This window comes from Montipora foliosa, chromosome 2 (assembly GCF_036669935.1).
Source record: "Montipora foliosa isolate CH-2021 chromosome 2, ASM3666993v2, whole genome shotgun sequence".
Classification (NCBI taxonomy): domain Eukaryota; kingdom Metazoa; phylum Cnidaria; class Anthozoa; order Scleractinia; family Acroporidae; genus Montipora; species Montipora foliosa.
The window spans coordinates 27,540,757-27,559,587 of NC_090870.1; the positions used below are offsets into that span (position 1 = coordinate 27,540,757).

Below are 18,831 nucleotides of genomic sequence, written 5' to 3' on the forward strand. Positions count from 1 at the left end.
GTAGGCAAAGAAAATTAAAATATTTTACATGGAATCCCATAAGAATTACGTAAAAGATAAAAGGGTTAAAAACGCCCGCTATAGTATAAATACAATACAATAAAATCAAATACAAAATGCAAATAGAATACAGCGGCAAGATAGTGTTAATTATAGCGAATCCTATTTTTAGAATTAAACTCGCACCTTTTGTTCAGACCATGAGGTTTGAGGGTGGATAATTGAGCACACCAAAAAGCTTCTCTTGTGAGAAGACGGTCATCAAGAGTATTATTGTTGGCGCTAAGGTTACATAACTGTTCAATTATTAAAAATTAAAAATCTTTGAGAGTATGAGGTTCTTTGTTGAAATGAATAGCAACTTCACAAGTACGTTTTTTAGTGATCATGGAAGACTTGTGGTTGCGGAAACGAATTTTAAATTCATTGCTAGTGGAACCAACATATTGCACATTACATTTCTTGCACGTGACCAAGTAAATGACATTTTTAGATTTACAACTGAGAATTTGAGTGATAGGATAAGTCCTGCTAGTACTTGTACTAGTAAAACAATTGCTTTCCTTTAAAATTTTTTTACATAAATCACATTTGGCTGTACATTTAAAGCAACCCCGCTGATTATCGGGCGCGCGATGTTGCCCACGAAGCTTACTGCTAAGGATTTCTTTGATGTTTTTAGTTCTACGAAAGGCAGGAATGATGGACCCTATCGGAAAGATATTTCTAAGAGATGGTGAATTGTAAATTAATTGCTTGTGTTTCCTAATAATTTTTCCAATGCTGGGTAATCGGGGATTAAAATCAAGAACAAGTGGAAAAATTTGTTTGGAGTCTTTGGGGCGATGTAAAGAACAAACGTTTCGCCCTTCGGGCTTCCTCAGTGTTCACAATATGCTGTATGATGATAATGGAGACCTGGACATTATCGGATCGGTACGATTCACAGGCACACAGCCAAAGTAAAATAGCAGGTAGAATGTAAAATGCTGCGTCGCCAACGAAAAATGCCACTTGCGAGCAGGATCCAAAGAAGGATACACGATGCCTTGACTTCACGTGGTAATAAATAGGTTGAATGAGAAATGGAGTCAAAAGCAAACTACTCACAGGTCCATGTTTAATGTAAAGAACAAACGTTTTGCCCTTCGGGCTTCCTCAGTGTTCACAATAAGCTAAAAACTAAAAAATACTTGGCAGGAACTGAGTCGGTTTCAAGATCTTATATATGTGAAGAAGTGACAATGACGAAATAAACAGATTGCTTAATTACACGAAATTTACAAACAAGCGCTAATGAGTAGGTGACAAAATAGGCCAGCTTATAGACAGAAAAACCACTTACACAATAGTAGATGAAGTGAACAATATAGAGTTAATTATGGGAGCTAACTATCACAGTAAAAAATTAAAAAGTATTATAACTAAAGTTATGAAGAATTGAATGGAAAAAATGTTTTGGGGAAGATAATAAATGAAAATGGCTAAAAAATGGCTAAAAATGCATGGCTAAAAATTAAAACTTATTGGCTAAACCTAATTCTATTCTTAGAGTTGAACTCTGATCGTTTGTTAAGGCCGTGGGGATGAAGAGTACACAACTGGGAGCACCAAAAAGCTTCCCTTGTGAGTAAACGCCTATCAATGTGATCTTCACATTCATTAACAATTTTCTCGATAACAATGAATTCAAAGTCAGACATCTGGTGTTCAACCCTATTGAAATGCACGGCTAATTCGCACGTAGTCTTGTTAGTAAGCATAGCCGATTTGTGATTCCGATTTGTGATATATATATATATATATATATATATATAATATATAATTAGTAGTGTAGGATGGGAACAGAAATCGATACAACAAAGGAAATGAGTGAAAATGTGTTCAGCCGGGAATCGAACCCGGGTCTCCTGGTTACCGGTCAGATGCCTTACCACTAGGTCACTGAACCAACCCCGCCATTCAGCCGAATTGGAAGCACCTTTATATGGCAAGCTCTGAGGAGAGTCGCACATTTTCTGCAGTGAGCAAATGTGCGACTCTCCTCAGAGCTTGCCATATAAAGGTGCTTCCAATTCGGCTGAATGGCGGGGTTGGTTCAGTGGCCTAGTGGTAAGGCATCTGACCGGTAACCAGGAGACCCGGGTTCGATTCCCGGCTGAACACATTTTCACTCATTTCCTTTGTTGTATCGATTTCTGTTCCCATCCTACACTACTAATTAATACTTGTCAGAAATCACTGTGAATCGCCTTCTGAAGGGAATAGGTTGGTGATCCAAAGGTAAATGAGGCAGTTAGTTGTTGTTATTTCCCCGCTCAAGCCTACACAATCATTATATATATATATATATATATATATATATATATATATATATATATATATATATATATATATAAGCAGTGTACGGTTGGTTGACCTAACGATGAACTCCCAGTAAGAGGATCCACAGGATACAATGTCTCGACGCGAATTTGTAGTTAAGTGTACGTAAGGAAAAGCGACGAAGAGACAAACTCTTGACTGTTCTGGACGAAGTTTAATACGACGTTTCGGCCGTTCGGCCTTCTTCAGGTTAAAAATTAAGAACTAAAAAAACTATTTACAATGAGTACAAATCACGAAAACAGCAGCTTATATATACGGAGCAGAAATATTGAAATTAAGGAAACGAAACAAAACAAAGGTCAGAGCTACAAGGTGACATGGATTTGACAATCAAGGACAAATAAAGAACTATAACAAAGGTCTAAACTCCAAGGTGACATAGATTTAACAATCAGAAACAAATAAAGAACTACAGGTGACATATCGATAAAAATACATCGTATTGGGAAAATGTCAACTCACAACTACTCAATTGTAGTAATTAATGCGGTGTTTCGATCTAGATTCCCGCCTTTTATTAAGACCATGAGGATTAAGGGTAAATAATTGCGCAGTCCAATAGGCCTCCCTAGTGAGTAACAATTGTTCAAGATGTAAAGAATTTTCAAAAGACCTAATTTGTTCGATAATGATGAAATTGATTTGTGAAATTTCATGTTCAGGAGACCCATATATATATATATGTTTAGAATGAAGAACTGGAAATCCAACGATGTAGTCACGAGCCAGTACGAAATACTGACTGATCCATTTTGAATGGAAAACAAATATGCCGTGAGTGGGAATCGAACCCGCGTTCCCTGGATTACATGTCAGGTGTGCTAACCACTGCACCATCACGACAACCCTGCTGGAAACAGAGCAATCAGAGAGGTGATTTGTTAGCCGCGGGGCTCCCCGGCGATTTTATCATTCAGGAACAGGACTACATCGGATCATCCGAAGAAGATTCACAGGCTACCAGAAATACCAAATTATGTTTAGAATGAAGAACTGGAAATCCAACGATGTAGTCACGAGCCAGTACGAAATACTGACTGATCCATTCTGAATGGAAAAACACATATGCCGTGAGTGGGAATCGACAGTGGTTAGCACACCTGACATGTAATCCAGGGAACGCGGGTTCGATTCCCACTCACGGCATATGTGTTTTTCATTCAAAATGGATCAGTCAGTATTTCGTACTGGCTCGTGACTACATCGTTGGATTTCCAGTTCTTCATTCTAAATATAAATATATATATTTTGCACAAGAGAGAATCGTCTTCCAACAGATAGAAACTTTATTCAGATTTATACATTTATATATATATACATATATATATATATATATATAAACTAACTGCAGACAGTACTGTTTCGGCCCTCTGGGCCTCATCAGTGCAGGGCTGATGTCTGGGACGGAGGTTAAGCTTATAAAGCCACCCCAAATGTCCCACACATGTGGTACATCTAAGCCATGCCAGAGTGCTCAAACTAGCGAGCTAGTGAGCATGCGCAATTGCTAGTAGAGTGCTCAATTTGGACATAAAAGCGAAAGCTTTGTAATGCCAAAGAGCTATAAATAAAAATAAAAATAAATAAATAAATAAATATACATATATATATATATATAGCTCTTTGGCATTACAAAGCTTTTTGGCATTACAAAGCTCTTTGGCATTACAAAGCTTTTGCTTTCATGTCCAAATTGAGCACTCTACTGGGATGAGTCATTGCCACTAGCAATTGCGCATGCTCACTAGCTCGCTAGTTTGAGCACTCTGGCATGGCTTAGATGTACCACATGTGTGGGACATTTGGGGTGGCTTTATAAGCTTAACCTCCATCCCAGACATCAGCACTGCTCTGATGAGGCCCAGAAGGCCGAAACAGTACTGTCTGCAGTTATATATATATATATATGAATGAATGAAAAACGAAAGTCTACTTTTAATTTGCTTTTGCGCTACGCGTTTCACCGCTGTTGCGGCTCTTCAGGCATAGCAAAGTGTGTTTATTGTCTTATTACGTCACAGATGTAATTCTAATTACAATTATAATGGCTATTGTAATTCGAAGCATGCGCGAACAATTAGCGTAATTTCAGATCATTAAGAACGGGTTTATATTTCAAAATAAAAAAAAAACCTCTCTTTGTTCTTTCTCATGCTCTCGGGGGGGCTGAGAACCTTGTAAAACGGAAAGATAGTAAACTGAGGAGTCAATCCTGTCGCACATTCATCAATATGCTTGCTGACTCACAGCATACGTGTGTGCGGGTCTCTAATTTGTTGTTTATGAAATGCCACTCTATTACTCAGGACATCACCCGTTTCTCTTATATAATTATTTCCACATCCTGCAAATGTTATTACGTAAATCAAGTTCGTTGAGGTGCAGTTCATCGAGTGTTTTATCCGAAATGTTTTATTCGTGGCGGAGAAGGTGAATTCTTTACCCTGTTTTAAATAGGGGCATGTTCCGTACCGTTTTGTTTCACAAATTTTAACTTCCGGATCAGTGTCCTTTTGTTTGGAGAAATAGACGTTTGTTAGCATCCGTTTGAGGTTTCTGGGTTGTCGCTGACTGTCACTTACTTTAGTCTTGCTCATAATGGATTTTAAAGAGGAGTTTTGGTTCAACATGGGAAGTGTTTCCCTGACCAGCTGAAATACTTGCGGATTGTTAAGATTCACGCTGACATGTATAAGCTCCACTATGATTTTAAAGCTGATTTGGACGAAGAAAGGGGAAAGATCAGAGAACTTGAGTCAAGTTTAACTTATAGCCAAGAAGAATTTAACAGATTATCTGAAAAAGCCATCAAATCTCCGGAGCAACATGAAAAAGCTATGGCGACTTTGACCGAGCACATCGCACAACTTGAGCAACAGCTAAAGGAAGAAATGGAGAACAATATCAAACTAGAGCAGTACACACGCGGAGAGAATCTGCGAATTAACAACATAAAGGAATCAGAAGGTGAAGACTGCAAGTCTGTTACAACAAACATCATTCAGAACGAGTTGGGCGCAGATGTAACACAGATCCGTTTTCATGCAGTACATCGGGTAGGGAAAACAGTGGCAGGTAAAAATAGGCCTATAATTGCTCGTTTCCTAAGCCAAGAAGACAGAGATACGGTATGGTCCAAGAAAGGTAATATGAAGCAGTCTTCTAGTTATACCGACGCCTACATAACAGAGGCTTACGTGCGAGCTATTCAGTTTGAAAGAAGAGCTTTAATCAAAGCTATGATGAAAGCAAGGGATGACCAGGGAATTCAAAATGCAACTGTCAGAGGCCGTTACCTAATCATAAACAACGAGCGTTATGATCACAAATCTATCCCTGAGTACCTAAAGTAAAACGCTTTTTACAAACTGCTAAAACCCTCCATGAACCTCGGAACATTATTTTAATTATGTCATATGCAAATTTCACTGCAAGAAGACCAACTCGCAACTGGTGTTGATGATGAAGGTTTCTAACACTTTGGCCTGTTGGGAATATGGTCTCATAAAACGGGATCTTAACACCTTTACGTTTTTGTTTTGTTTTTATGTACTGTACATGACATCTCGAGTAGGTCCAAACCTTTATTTGTTTACTTTCTCCATGAGTTTTCTTTTTGTGCCTCAGGTTGGCGAAATGCTTTTTCACTGCTTTAGTTTGAGTGTCTGTGTATTTTTTTCTTGTTTATTGGCTTTTCTGCCTCTGGTAATTGCTTTCCTACTGAAAATTTAACAGTGACTCAGTATTTAATGGGCAGTTGTTGCATGGCCTTGGCGCTAAGGCGTGAAGGAATAGTTTCAAAAACCCCGCCACAAGATTAACATGGCTTTGACAATAGCTTCTTTCAATGTTCAGGGACTAAGAGATAACGCAAAACGAAGGGAAGTGTTCAACTGGCTTCGATCGAAAAAGTTTTCAATTTGCATGTTACAAGAAGTTCACTGCACTGAAAACACTAACCACGCATGGTCTGCTGAGTGGGGCTACCAAATTATTGTTAGTGCGTACGAAAGTAATAAAGCTGGAGTATGCACACTTTTTAATAACAACTTTAGTTTGCAAATTGAAAGAACTTTCGTTGACCCCTCAGGACGCTTTATAATTTGCGACATAACGGCCAATGACAAAAGTTTAACCTTAAGTTGGTTAACATTTATGCCCCAAATGATGACAACTCAGCTTTCTTTTTAGATTGCTTTTTACACCTTGATGACTTCAAATGTGACGATATTTTTACTTTTACTTTGCTTTATTTATTTCACAGCAAAGAAGCAAATTACAAGTATGCAAATACTTAACTATAACACTAAAAACGAGTATGCTGTTGGAAACCCACAAAACAGGAATGAAGTTCCCGAACAAGTGTAGGCTACCAAAAAATAAAAATAAAAAAAATAATAATAGTACTAATTAAATAAATAAAAATTAATTAGCTCTAACAGCTACGCTCCTACAAGATTCACAAGCTCACCGGTCATATTTGGAAGATGCTTTTGCCAAAGTAGGGATATATGTCTATTAATGGAACTGAAGACCCAGCCTCAATCCTTTTTAGGGATGGCACACAGCTCATTTGTTGCCGACCGCAAGAAAAACTGCACAGCAAACTCCACATCATCTGGCAGTCAAATATATCAAGAAAAACCAAGCTTGCCTTGTTTTGAGCCTGCGTAGAGAGTATCCTCTAATATGGCAGTGAAACCTGGACAACGACGATAGATCTCCAGGACCGTCTTGATAACACTCAGAATAAATCGTGGCGTAAACAAAAGACCAAGGCAGAGATTTTACGATGGTATTCCACACATATCCTTCATCCTTGCTCAACGCCGAGCCAGATCTGCATGCTAGCGCTACCGAGCCAAAGACCAAATAACTTCTGATGTCATCTGTATGAGGTTCCCACGCACGTTTAGAGGAAGAAGACCAGTCAACTACATTGACTGTGTAGGAAGGGACATCAATCAAGACATAAACGACCTTCCAAATCTGATGACTGATAGAGATTCCTGGCGAAGCATTGTTAACTCATTCTCGGATGCGTCCACATGACTGACTGTAATGCTGTTCCCCTAGCTGCATGTTTAAATCTCTCAATGGTTTCCGTGTTCTTTGAAGATATTTCCATTATAACTATCGCCTCTACTGGAACCCCCCCCCCCCCAGACCCCCTTGTTTATGAATGTCACCCTTAAGCTATCGGCTTTGAAAACAATACTTGCAACTTGGTTGGTGGAAATGTCACAGTATAACTTTTTACCAGCGCACAGGGAAGGGTTCATGTCTTGAAAGGATGTCAGAAAGCGGGAATAAATGGTGTTTTAACTGGAAGGGAGATATTACCGCCAGTGTATCATTGCCAATAAAACGTAAATTGTGTATTACTCAAAAACAAAAAATTAAAGTGATTCAAATTATAAAATTTTTGCAAAATCGCGAAGTTTAAGTGCGGCGAAACAGGCGCACATCAAAATCTCGAAATAACTATGTCGCGAAAATTTCATGTCTAAAATCAGCGCAACTATTTTTTATACAGAATGTTACATTGGAGGTTAAATGAAAGGCAAGTTAAACCCGTTTTTATTTAGGCATAACAAGTTTTAACTTTTCTTTATTTCTGCACTCAGCCATGTACAAACGGGTTAACTTTATCATGTTAAAATGGATCAAAACATGGTTAACGCGGCTAAAAGTGGTAACCAATTTTACTGAAGTATCTACAATTTTCAGTCTAAATGACATGATATCTGTTTATAGACATTCTTTGTCTCAAGCAATATATAATCTGGGTTGATGTCTTTATAACTGAAATGTCTAAACAGACTTAAGCATGGCCTCTGTAAAAAGAAAAACTCTCTTTATACCTGATGTATCGAATGATATCGTTTAATGATCATTGTAACTTGCTTACTCTTCAGGTGTCTTCAAAGCTGCGTAAAAAGGCCAAAAAAAATGGACCTGATAACGAAAGATTTCATCATTTGGCAAACTCTGTTGAAGAGTTTGTTTTTTGTTTCCTCGATCCCTTGAGACCAGGTGCAAAAAAGGAAGATCGTCAACAATTTGGAGAATATGTCCTAGATGACATTTTTCACGACGCTGTTGATTTCCAGCAGAAAAAGGTACGAGGGTGTATAAGACGCATGTTGGTGGTCATACACGTTTTTAACTCGGAAATGGCAAAACCAATGAGTATCTGGCTGCATAGACAAACAAAAATATAGACCTTTCTTGAGTGCCAAATCAGTAGACCGTACTAAACTATAGTAATAGTTTTCACTACATCTGCCCCCGCGTAAGATAATACGGATGACAGTTGAGGTATTTTCCTTTTAATATGTACTGCACATTGTGATGTCTTCATATTATTTTACTTGTAATTAGGTAATTAAATGAAAGTGAAAGATGCAAGGAAATTATGGGCAACAGGAAACAGCATTTAATTTAAATTTCCATTAACGTTTATTGATACGCTATCAATTGAAAAGCAATTTACATAATTTTGGAAAATGCCTTGAAAATATGATAGTAAAACAGGAACAGAATCAATCAATGACTAGAAGGCAACATTTCGCACGACATCTTTTTGATCCATATGGCTCTGTCCACGGTACCTTGAAATACAATAAAATAGGAACAAAACTCGCTTATGATATTCGGATCGCTGATTATTATTATCTGTGAATAACTGTTGTAAAAATGATCGAAGATTGGTTGGAAGTGTTGATACTGAGACTCTCTGAGGTTGCGTCTGGCAGTTTGTGGCCGAGTCTGTTGCTCCTGTTTCTGATTTCATTTGTTTGACAAATTGTCACCCCTGTTTATGACTCCTGCCTGAAAAATCGATTTGTGACCTAGGCATATGATTTTCTATCACTGAGACACTGTAATCTTTGATTTTCAAAGTAAAAGTAACTGCTGTAAATATCCGAAAACTACTTTCCTTCAATCACTATGCTGAACCTTCGATATTGATGCTCCTCGTGACTTTCTGCCTCGTGACTCAAGTTACCCAGAACACCTCGCGAACTCAGTGAACAATACCGATACAACATTGCGCGCCCTATTAAGCAATACTGATACCACCTTTCGCCCTCAGTTGAGCAAATCGAGATTGCTGGGGCTTCTAGGTTGCCTCCTCGGGTTTTGGCCTCTCGGCCAAAACTCTGCAGGGGCAATAACTAGGCCGCCAAATATATACAAATTCGATGAACTGTACCAATATTCTCGACTGACTACTTTTCAAGATACACCGGCTATCCAATGGGAGACTTTGCCACGTTTTCAGAAGTAGATCCAAACAAAGTATGCCTTTTAGGAGTTGGATAGCATAAAAGAGATAGCGTGTGAAAAATGAACGTGGAATTGTCAAAAGCGACGATAGTAACGTAGTGACGACAAAAATATGGCCCAACGTCAACAATCACCTTGCTTCATTTCGATCGGAAGAAGGTAACAGGGAATGGATGCTTTATCATGAATACTCTAGAATTATCTCTTCTAAAGTGAGAAATGGTAAGGATTCCGTTAAATATGAGTATTCCGATTGAAAAGAAAAAAAGCCATTACGATGAATGTGGCGTCTTCGAAAGACAATAACATATCGTATATTTCGTTGGTCTCCTTCCCCGCCCGACAGGGCTTAACTTCAGTGAACGTTTGTCGTGAAACGCGAAACACTTGATGATTCACAAGAATTATTTTACAGCAGTTCGAGCTTGAACTTCAATCGGCGTCAAAATTGTTGAGACACTCTTATCCTTTAGAGTCGATTTCTTGCTCGGAGGCGCAAGTGGCCCCCTCCTCCGCACCCCCGGGACAATGTTGTGTTTTTCTGTTTTCTACGAGCCTTGTCGACAGCGGTACAACATTGATTAGGGTGGGGGAGAGAGGGGTATCCCGGAAACGTACTTTCTGGACAAGTTTTCTTTGCAAACAATGAATGTGTCGTTGGCAGTGTGCTCTGTTGGCACTGAACTGTCTCAACTAATTTTGTCGCCGATTGTTGCTATGAAAACAAACTTGAAGTGAACTCGGAAATGATCAACACGTCGACCTCGATTCCAGTGTTACTCGATTCCTTTTCATTTTTTTCAATCTCTATGGGTTTAGTATTTGACTAGTAACACATGCATGTTTTCTCAGGCGCGCTATTTACGTTGTATCATTTCCTCAGAAACAATGCTTAGTTACTTACCAGAGTCTAGCCAGGGGAAAAGTTATTGCCTTTCAATCCTGTCACACGAGCCATGGTACTCATTGCTTATTGAAACCATCTCAAGAAGTACATGCTCGGTATCCTCAAACGTTGGTCTTCAAGTATTGTTTCTTTCCCTACCCTTTTCTTTTGCTTCCAAAGCGATAGTAGAAAGCACTTCAATAATCAGAGATTACTAGTAATATTTGTTATCATCAGTACGGAGGGACAGCACAATTGCAGGTTAAGGTCTGTGACAATTTGCTATCCTATAAACACCACTGGGAGTTGTGACTGTTAATCAACATTCTTACAAATTATTGCTGTATTGACTGATAGTATAAGCCATTTTGCCGTCACAGTGGTACACGATACATTCACTTCCTGTTTGGGTCTGATATACGTCCTAACTTGTATGTATGTCATGACACTTAACCAAACAAAACGTTCCTGACACTAAGAATAACTCAACACTCATCTTTGCAACACCCACACTTTTATTGTTGCATAATATTGTCAATTACCAAAGAATAAGTGTGAACAGCCTTGTTCCCAGTATCTCTTCTCTCCTGCTCCGGCGTTCCGGGGGAGGAGAGACCCTGGGAACGAAATGCGAATACGCTATTTTACAGTTGTTTGCTCAGTGACCTAGCCTATGAATGGCTGCGAGGCTGCTGGTGACCTTGTATTGATACAGACCTCGCTGCTTTTATCATTTAAATTGTGTTGTTGTAATTCTAATTATAGTTTAGAAATAACAGTAGAAAAGCACAAAAGTTTGCACCACAACTAGGTCACTGGTTCGATGCTCATATGCGAATGAATGTTCACATAGGCAAGATTTGTAGCAAGGCTTTTCGCGGCTATAAAACATAAGACAGATCAGAAAATTCCTTACCGTGCAATCCTCAAAGACGCTGATCCATACCTTTGTATCCTCGCACCTCGATTACTGTAACGCACTTCTATTTGGTCCACCTAAATTTCAACTTGATCGTTTACAAAAAGTTCAGAATGCCGCGGCTAGAGTGGTTTTTCAGGTTGCGGAATTTGGTCATATCCCTCATCGACTTACATTGGCTTCCAGTATCGTTCAGAGTTCAGTTTAAATTTCTCCTTTTTGTTTACAAGTCACTACACAACCAAAGTCCATGCTACATTAAAGATCTTTTGTCCTTGAAACCAGCTGCTAATTATGCTTTAAATTTTAACCTTCGGACATGATATTTCCATCCAGCTCGCGATCGTCCTCCTCGTTCCATGAATTTCTTCACCAGTCAACATTGTTCAGATGTCCATATATTGCATTGCTAATTGTTTTGATATAGCCAATGCTTAGCGTAGCTTGACAACTTTGGCCAAAGTGTAACCAATTATAATTGAAATATTGCAATACTGATCATAACTTATTTCTCTTGACACAGTTCTTCACTCATCCAGTTGTACATGAAGAAATGCATCGAAAATGGCATGGTCGTGACACTAAACTGGAAAGCTGGTGGCGGAAGGCAATCCTCACCATCGCTTGTGTTTTTGACTTATTTTTTTCCCTTTTACTCTTTGTTGGTTTCTCGTTGCAAAACAAATCATGCAAAAAAGGTACTACACTACAAGCGTTAATTACAATTTGATGAAAGTACATGAAGATGACAGTGATATATAAATTTTAACCAGCAAAGTAACTATTCGTTTAGTAAACCGATTGATTTCTCGGTGCATGACCTTACGTCAAGTAGCTTGGAATCTCTGAGCCAGAAATTACGAAGATAACAGATATTATACAATTTCATATTTGGATATTTAATTGTTAACTCTCTTGCAACTCACAGTACATAACGTTTGTTTGTGAGGTTAATGTAATAACGTCTGTGAGCAAGATCTTTAATACATATTTTGCATCAAAATTTCACAAATACAGTATACTCGACCCAGGGCTCTTTCTTCTTTCAATCAGCACTCGGGCCAGTTCCAAAATATGCGCAGTCGCAGTGAAGACGTTCAAGATTCCCGATTGCACCCGATTGCAGAGATACGTAACGTCCGTGACTTACGGTTCTCTTGTTTGGTTTTGTTTTAGAATCAGGCAGAGGTCAATTATTCTTGGTGTTGAGCAAATATGTAACGGATTAAAGATCAACATTCTCATTCTCATCACCAGAGCCTCGGATCTTATGTCTGCGCATGACTGAGGCTCTGGGAAACTCTGCGTGGAAGAACATACGCCGTAGGCTTCTTATAGCCAAAAAATGGTTATTTGAACCTTACGGTGCTTGCTCACTTTTCGTGCTAACGTGAAATGCACCAATCCGAGATGCTTTTCATTGTTCTTCAAGAAAACTAAATGAGAAGACACTTTGTTTCAGGGTTCCCCAAGGCTCTTCTCTCCTCCAGTCATGCGCAATAGAGAAGAGCTCTGGGGTCGAGATTCTAACATACTGAGTAACATATTTTCCCAAAGATTACTCTTTCTTCGGAAATGAACGTGTGTTCGGTGTTTTTGCGTAGCTGACCCACCCGTTTCTCGAGAGTCCAGCAGACTTTTCGGTTTCGGGCCCGAAAAACCAGTTGTGAAACTACGATACACTTGTTTTGAAAACTGGTCTTTTAACAAGTTTTCAATGAAACAAAACGTAAAATCATTGTAATGGTTGATGGCTTGGATTACAAACAAGTAAATCCTTTGCGTTATTTCAGTGAAAAATCTTGATATGCAACGGGCAATTGTATAAACTTGTTTTTAAGATACAGAGGGAATTGCGGTACCTGAATGGGTTTAGGGACATCCGAGAAACGTGCCCCTGGGGACAAACTTACAAAAGTGCACTGGTGTGGAGTTAATTTGAAGCACTGAACATTTTGACAGAAATGGTTATCGCTTTTTCATTCTTTTCACAGGACCCTCAATTGGAGAATGTTATCTAAAAAGTTTGAAAATACCATACTTGAAGTTTGTACGTGACACGTTAAGCTACATAGTTCTCCTTGGTTTACAATGTGTCCTATGCGTAGTTCCGTCAACCATAAAGTTCAGCAAATTGGAATGGGTCATACTGGTTTTCGTCTTTGGTCGTTTTTTGGTTGAGTGCAAACAGTTCGAAGGCACAAGAAGACGGCTGAAGAAACGAAAAGCCGACAAAATGCAATCATACAACACCACTTACAAGGCACTACAAATGTATTTCGGGTAAGTAAATTATACGTTGATATCAATTGACTTATTATAGAAAAGTAACTATAATGAAAAGAACTATGTCTTGGGTTGAGCAGGTTCGTTGTAGTGTAGTGATATATATATAAATTCTGGATACTTAGTTAGAACAGTTTTTCAAGAGCGCTCAACTTAACAAGAGCAGTAAATATTATTTTCTTGATGTAGTTCCAGACTTCAAATGGTACTCATCGCTTTATTTGCTACTACAGCTCTGTTTCGTATGGCCAAGAGCGGCCACACTCATCAGGCAATTTTCGATGAGTACCATTCGAAGTCTGGAACTACATCAAAAAAAAAAAAAAAAAAAAAAAAAAAAAAATATATATATATATATATATATATATATATATATATATATTTAAGAATAAATGTTTGAAAGAAAATTTGCCCTGAGCGGGATTTGAACCCACGTCCCCCCATTACTAGTCGGGTGTGATCACCACTACACCACCAGGACAACCATGCTGGTAACACAGCCATCGAAGAGGTGATTTACGTGGTTAAGGCGTGGGCCTCCCGGGAAATTTTCTTTCAAGGTGACAAGGTAGGGGAGCCTATAACTTCACTTGAAACCCAACTAAGGATCAAGTTAATGATGCACGACCGTAGTCAACTTAGCGGATGACAAGGAAGGATCCTAGAAGGATACAGATATATATATATATATATATAGATAGGTATAATAAAACGACGAAGAGACAAACTCTTGACAGTTCCAGCGTTTAATCGACGTTTCGGCCTTCGGCCTTATTCAGGATAGTTTAAAAGTTAAAAATTAAAAAAGCTATATACAATGGTTGTGAGTGGCAGAGTTACTGGCTTTTATATAGTACACAAAAAATGGAAATTAAGGTTATGTAACAAAGGAAAAGTCTTAATTACAAGCTAGGCAAAACAAAAAACAATTGATAAAAAGGAACAAACAGACTAATTAGATAAATCGTGTTATTACGTAACAAACTCCCCATTGAGGGCCTCTGAGTGAATGTGCGGGTCAATGTCATAACAAGGTCCTCAGAGAGGGCCCCTAAACAATGTAATAGATTCCCAATCGAAAGCCCCTGAATGAAAAACCAAACACAAACATAACAGAATCCCCCAATAGAGTTTTTGAACAAAGACAACAACGACTAAGTGAAGGCTAACAAAACAAAAGGGCAAGATTACAAACTGGAAACATTCAAAGCTAGATGGGAGCTAACGAGGTCCTACAGACAGCAAAAATTACGATGATTACAAATTTGGGCTGAAAAGAATTTACACTACAATAGAGACAAAGTCAACTGTTGTAGCAGATACGATTTTTGGATTTGAATTCACGCCTTTTGTTAAGACCGTGTGGATATAATGAAAAGAGTTGTGAGGTCCAATATGCTTCTCTGGTGAGGAGCAGTTGTTCAAGATGGGTGGCATTTTTGTGATTTACAATTTGTTCGATAATAATAAAACTAATTTGACAAATTTGATGCTCAAGAGAATTATAATGGGCCGCCAGCTCACATGTTCTTCTGTTCTTAAGCATTGATGATTTATGGTTACGAAAACGAACCTTGAATTCTGTTGAAGTGGAGCCCACGTACTGCTTTTTGCATTTGTTACAAGCAGCCAAATAAATGACATTTTTGGAAGTACAGCTTAATTTCTGATTAATCCTATATATGCGGCCCGTAGCAAAACTCTTAAACTTAGTATCTTGAATCAAAAAATGTTTACAGAGGTCACATCTTTTGTTACATTTGCAACAACCTCGATCATCTTCCAAGGTTTCATTTCTGGCTTCAATGTTCCGAAATTTAGATGGAGCTAAGATTTCTTTTAGGTTTTTTGTTCTGCGATAAGCTGGAAAAATCGACTTTGATGGAAAAATCTCTAAAAGCTCAGGAGACAATCTAAGTAAGTGGGAATGTTTTTTAATCACCTGCTGGATGTCTGGAAGAATTGGGTTGTAGTCAAGTACTAGAGGAAAAACCTTTTTCTTTGGCTTGACTCTTTTTGTTAGGAGTTCGGACCTCTCATTGCTTAATGCTTTTTCAAATTGTCTGTCCACTAATTCCTTGCTGTAATTTTGTGAGCACAGATATCCTTTATATTCTTCATATATATATATATATATATATATTATTTTAAAAACTATAAAAAATTTAAAACTTTATAAAACGTTTCGGTCTCTCGACCTTCTTCAGTTACAAAAGAGTCGGTAGAAAAATCTACCACTTAAATAAGGTTTTACAACAATGAATAAAAATAGAGTTACATAACAAATTCAAAGAAGACAATAGGTACAGAAAAACGTCAAACAGATACAAAAGAACAAAAATACTATAAATGGCGACAAACATTGCGTAATTGCTTCAGCCCAATAGGATCCCCAGCAAGGGCCTCTGAATCAACACACATGCCGGAATCCCAAAAAAATCTTTAAGAAGGGCCGTTAAACAATATGTAATAACCTCCCAACTGAGAGCCTGAGAATGACCTAGGTCGTACGAAAATAACAGAATACCCAAGGAGGCCCCTGAACACTGAGACAACCACAATTAAAGACTATAACTGTTTAGAGCATACATAAAGACTTGTTAAAAATTCAGTGTTAAAAAACACCTTAAGAAATATGCAAGAACTTGCCTTAAGTCCGCTAAAGTCAAGTATAGTGGATGCGATTTTTTGAATGAAATTCTTGTCTTTTATTTAGCCCAGGTGAAAGGTGAAAGGTGAAAGGTGAAAGGGAAAACTCCAGTATGCTTCTTTCGTGATTAGTAAACTTTCAGTGTTCTCGGACGTACTGTTTTGAATTTGGTCAATACATTGAAATGTAAAGTCCGATAACACATGTGGGGTTCGGTTAAAGTGTGTGGCGACTTCGCAAGTTCTTTTGTTTGTTTTCAAGAAGATTTGTGATTTCTAAATCTAACTTTAAATTATGTCGTGGTAGAACCGACATATTGGAGATTGCACTTCTTGCAATAAACCAAATAAATCACATTCGCTGAATTACACGAGAATTTCTACCGAACAAAATATGTTTTACCCATTTGTGCGCTCGAGAAGGTTTGCGAGTTGACCAAGAAGTTCTTACAAAGATCGCATCTGGTTTTGTTACAAGTGAAACATCCCGCTGATGGCAATGTAATCGACTCTGGTGAGCCCTTTCTACACTTAGAAGGTGCCAGAATTTCCTTGAGGTTCTTAGACCTGCGAAAGGATGAAATTATGGAATTCGGTGGAAGAAGCTCCTTATGTTTTGGCGACGAGAGCAAAAAATGAAAATGCTTTTGAATTAACCCATTAGTAGACGGTAAATTAGGGTTATATGTAAGAACAAAAGGAAAAATCTTTTTAGAATCTTTGACTTTGGCTCGAAGTAAATCATTTCTAGGAATGCTCGCCGCTCTAGAAAATTCTTGCGAGACCAATTCTTCTGGATATCCCTGGTCAACTAGGTAGCCCTTGTACTCCTTCAGCCTTTTGTTAAGGAAACAATCCTCAGAGCAATTTCTACGCAGTCTCAGAGCGAGTCCACACGGAATTGCTTTGAAAACATGCTTAGGATGGGCACTGGATAGAGGGAGATACAAATGGCTATCAGTAGGTTTAGAGTAAACATCTGTTTGGATAAACCATCAACCAGATGGAGTGTGACATCTAGAACATTAAGTTTGCTTTCCGAATGAACTAATTCAACTTTAATCGTGGGATACAGGGAATTAATGTACTCAGTGAAGGAATTCAGTGCAGCAGAGCCCTGTTGCCAAAGGTCGAAGGTATCATCGCGATATCTCCACCATTGTGAGGGCTTGATAGGGCCACAATGCTTAGCCTTGTGGTCTATCTCCCCCATGGCTATGTCCGCATAACTACCGGCACTTTTTGGTCCCATAGCAGTACCATGTACTTGTAGGTAGAACTTCTCATTGAAAACCGAGTGATTGCTTTTAAGGCAAATCTCTACAGCTTCCAGAATACAATCAGTTGATGGTAGCAATTGTTCCCTAGTATCTAGTGCTCTGCTGACCGCTCCTAATCCTAATTCATTATCAATATTCGGAAACATAGAAACTACGTCCCAAGAAACTAGGAGGGTGCCCTCAGGAAATGGGCCTTGTTCATTAAGTTTCTGTATCCTGTTTTGCAGGTCAGTGGTGTCCTTAATGAAGGATGGTTGCTTCCTTGCTAATGGTTGTAGATAGAATTCAGTGAAGGCTGAAAGGTTTTCAATAGCCGTTCCACAGCAGGAAGTAATGAGTCTAAGGGGGTTCTCTTTCTTATGCGTTTTAATATTTCGAAAAGCGACCCCAGGCTTAGCCTTTCTGTTAACAATCCAAGAAGCGATCTGAGGTGAAATCTCGCTCCTTTGCAACCATTTAGAACACCACTGCTCTACTAAGCCTAAATTCTTGGTAGTAGGATCTGATTCTAAGCCTTTGTAATGCAATGGCTTGTTAAGTTGGCCGAGCATTTTATTATTGTATTCATTGGAATTGATCAAAGCGAAGCAAGAGCCCTTATCTTGTATTCTAATGGTAACATCCGAATTCTTCAATTCTCTAAGCGAGGAGAGCTCGCCTTTAGATAAATTATCTTGTGAGTTTCTAATTTACCGAGGATTAAGAATGTCTTTCCTAACGCTAGATAAAAAAAAGTTCAAGTTCCAGGAATTTAGAAATTGGAGGTTTCCAACCTTTTTTACCTGGTATCGGTGGGAAGTGATTTTGGCTATGTACGCTGGAAGCTGGCTCCTCGGGATCCTTTTCCATAAAGAAAACGGTAGATCTAAGTCTAGCTTCGAAGGCTTCCAAGTCATCATGGACTTCCTGTCAATTGATGTCTCGTGGTGGTGGACAAAAGGAAGGTCCCTTGCGTAGCAGCTTGGTTTGGTCCTCACTCAGAACATGCTCAGAGAGGTTAATCGGATTCAAGTGTTGAAGCTTGTGACCATTAACCACAATAGGCGTGAATCTATGTTTCGCACGAAATTGTTCTTTCTTCCGCTGAATTCTGCGAGACTTGTCATGACGTCAAATGTGCTTGCTGTGGG

General features: G+C 38.6%; 1 protein-coding gene and 1 non-coding gene across 2 annotated transcripts in view; one reads left to right on the forward strand and one right to left on the reverse strand.

Annotated features, from left to right (window-relative positions):
- Positions 1 to 18,831, forward strand: part of LOC137992779 (short transient receptor potential channel 7-like) — a 107,829-nt gene that overhangs the window by 24,598 nt on the left and 64,400 nt on the right. The window contains exons 4-6 of the mRNA XM_068838293.1: positions 8,307 to 8,510; positions 12,010 to 12,184; positions 13,481 to 13,769. Of these exons, the coding sequence (XP_068694394.1) occupies positions 8,307 to 8,510; positions 12,010 to 12,184; positions 13,481 to 13,769 (668 nt within the window). The remainder of the gene's footprint in view (positions 1 to 8,306; positions 8,511 to 12,009; positions 12,185 to 13,480; positions 13,770 to 18,831) is intronic.
- Positions 3,159 to 3,231, reverse strand: Trnat-ugu (transfer RNA threonine (anticodon UGU)). The gene has a single exon. It is a non-coding gene; the product is annotated as a tRNA-Thr (tRNA).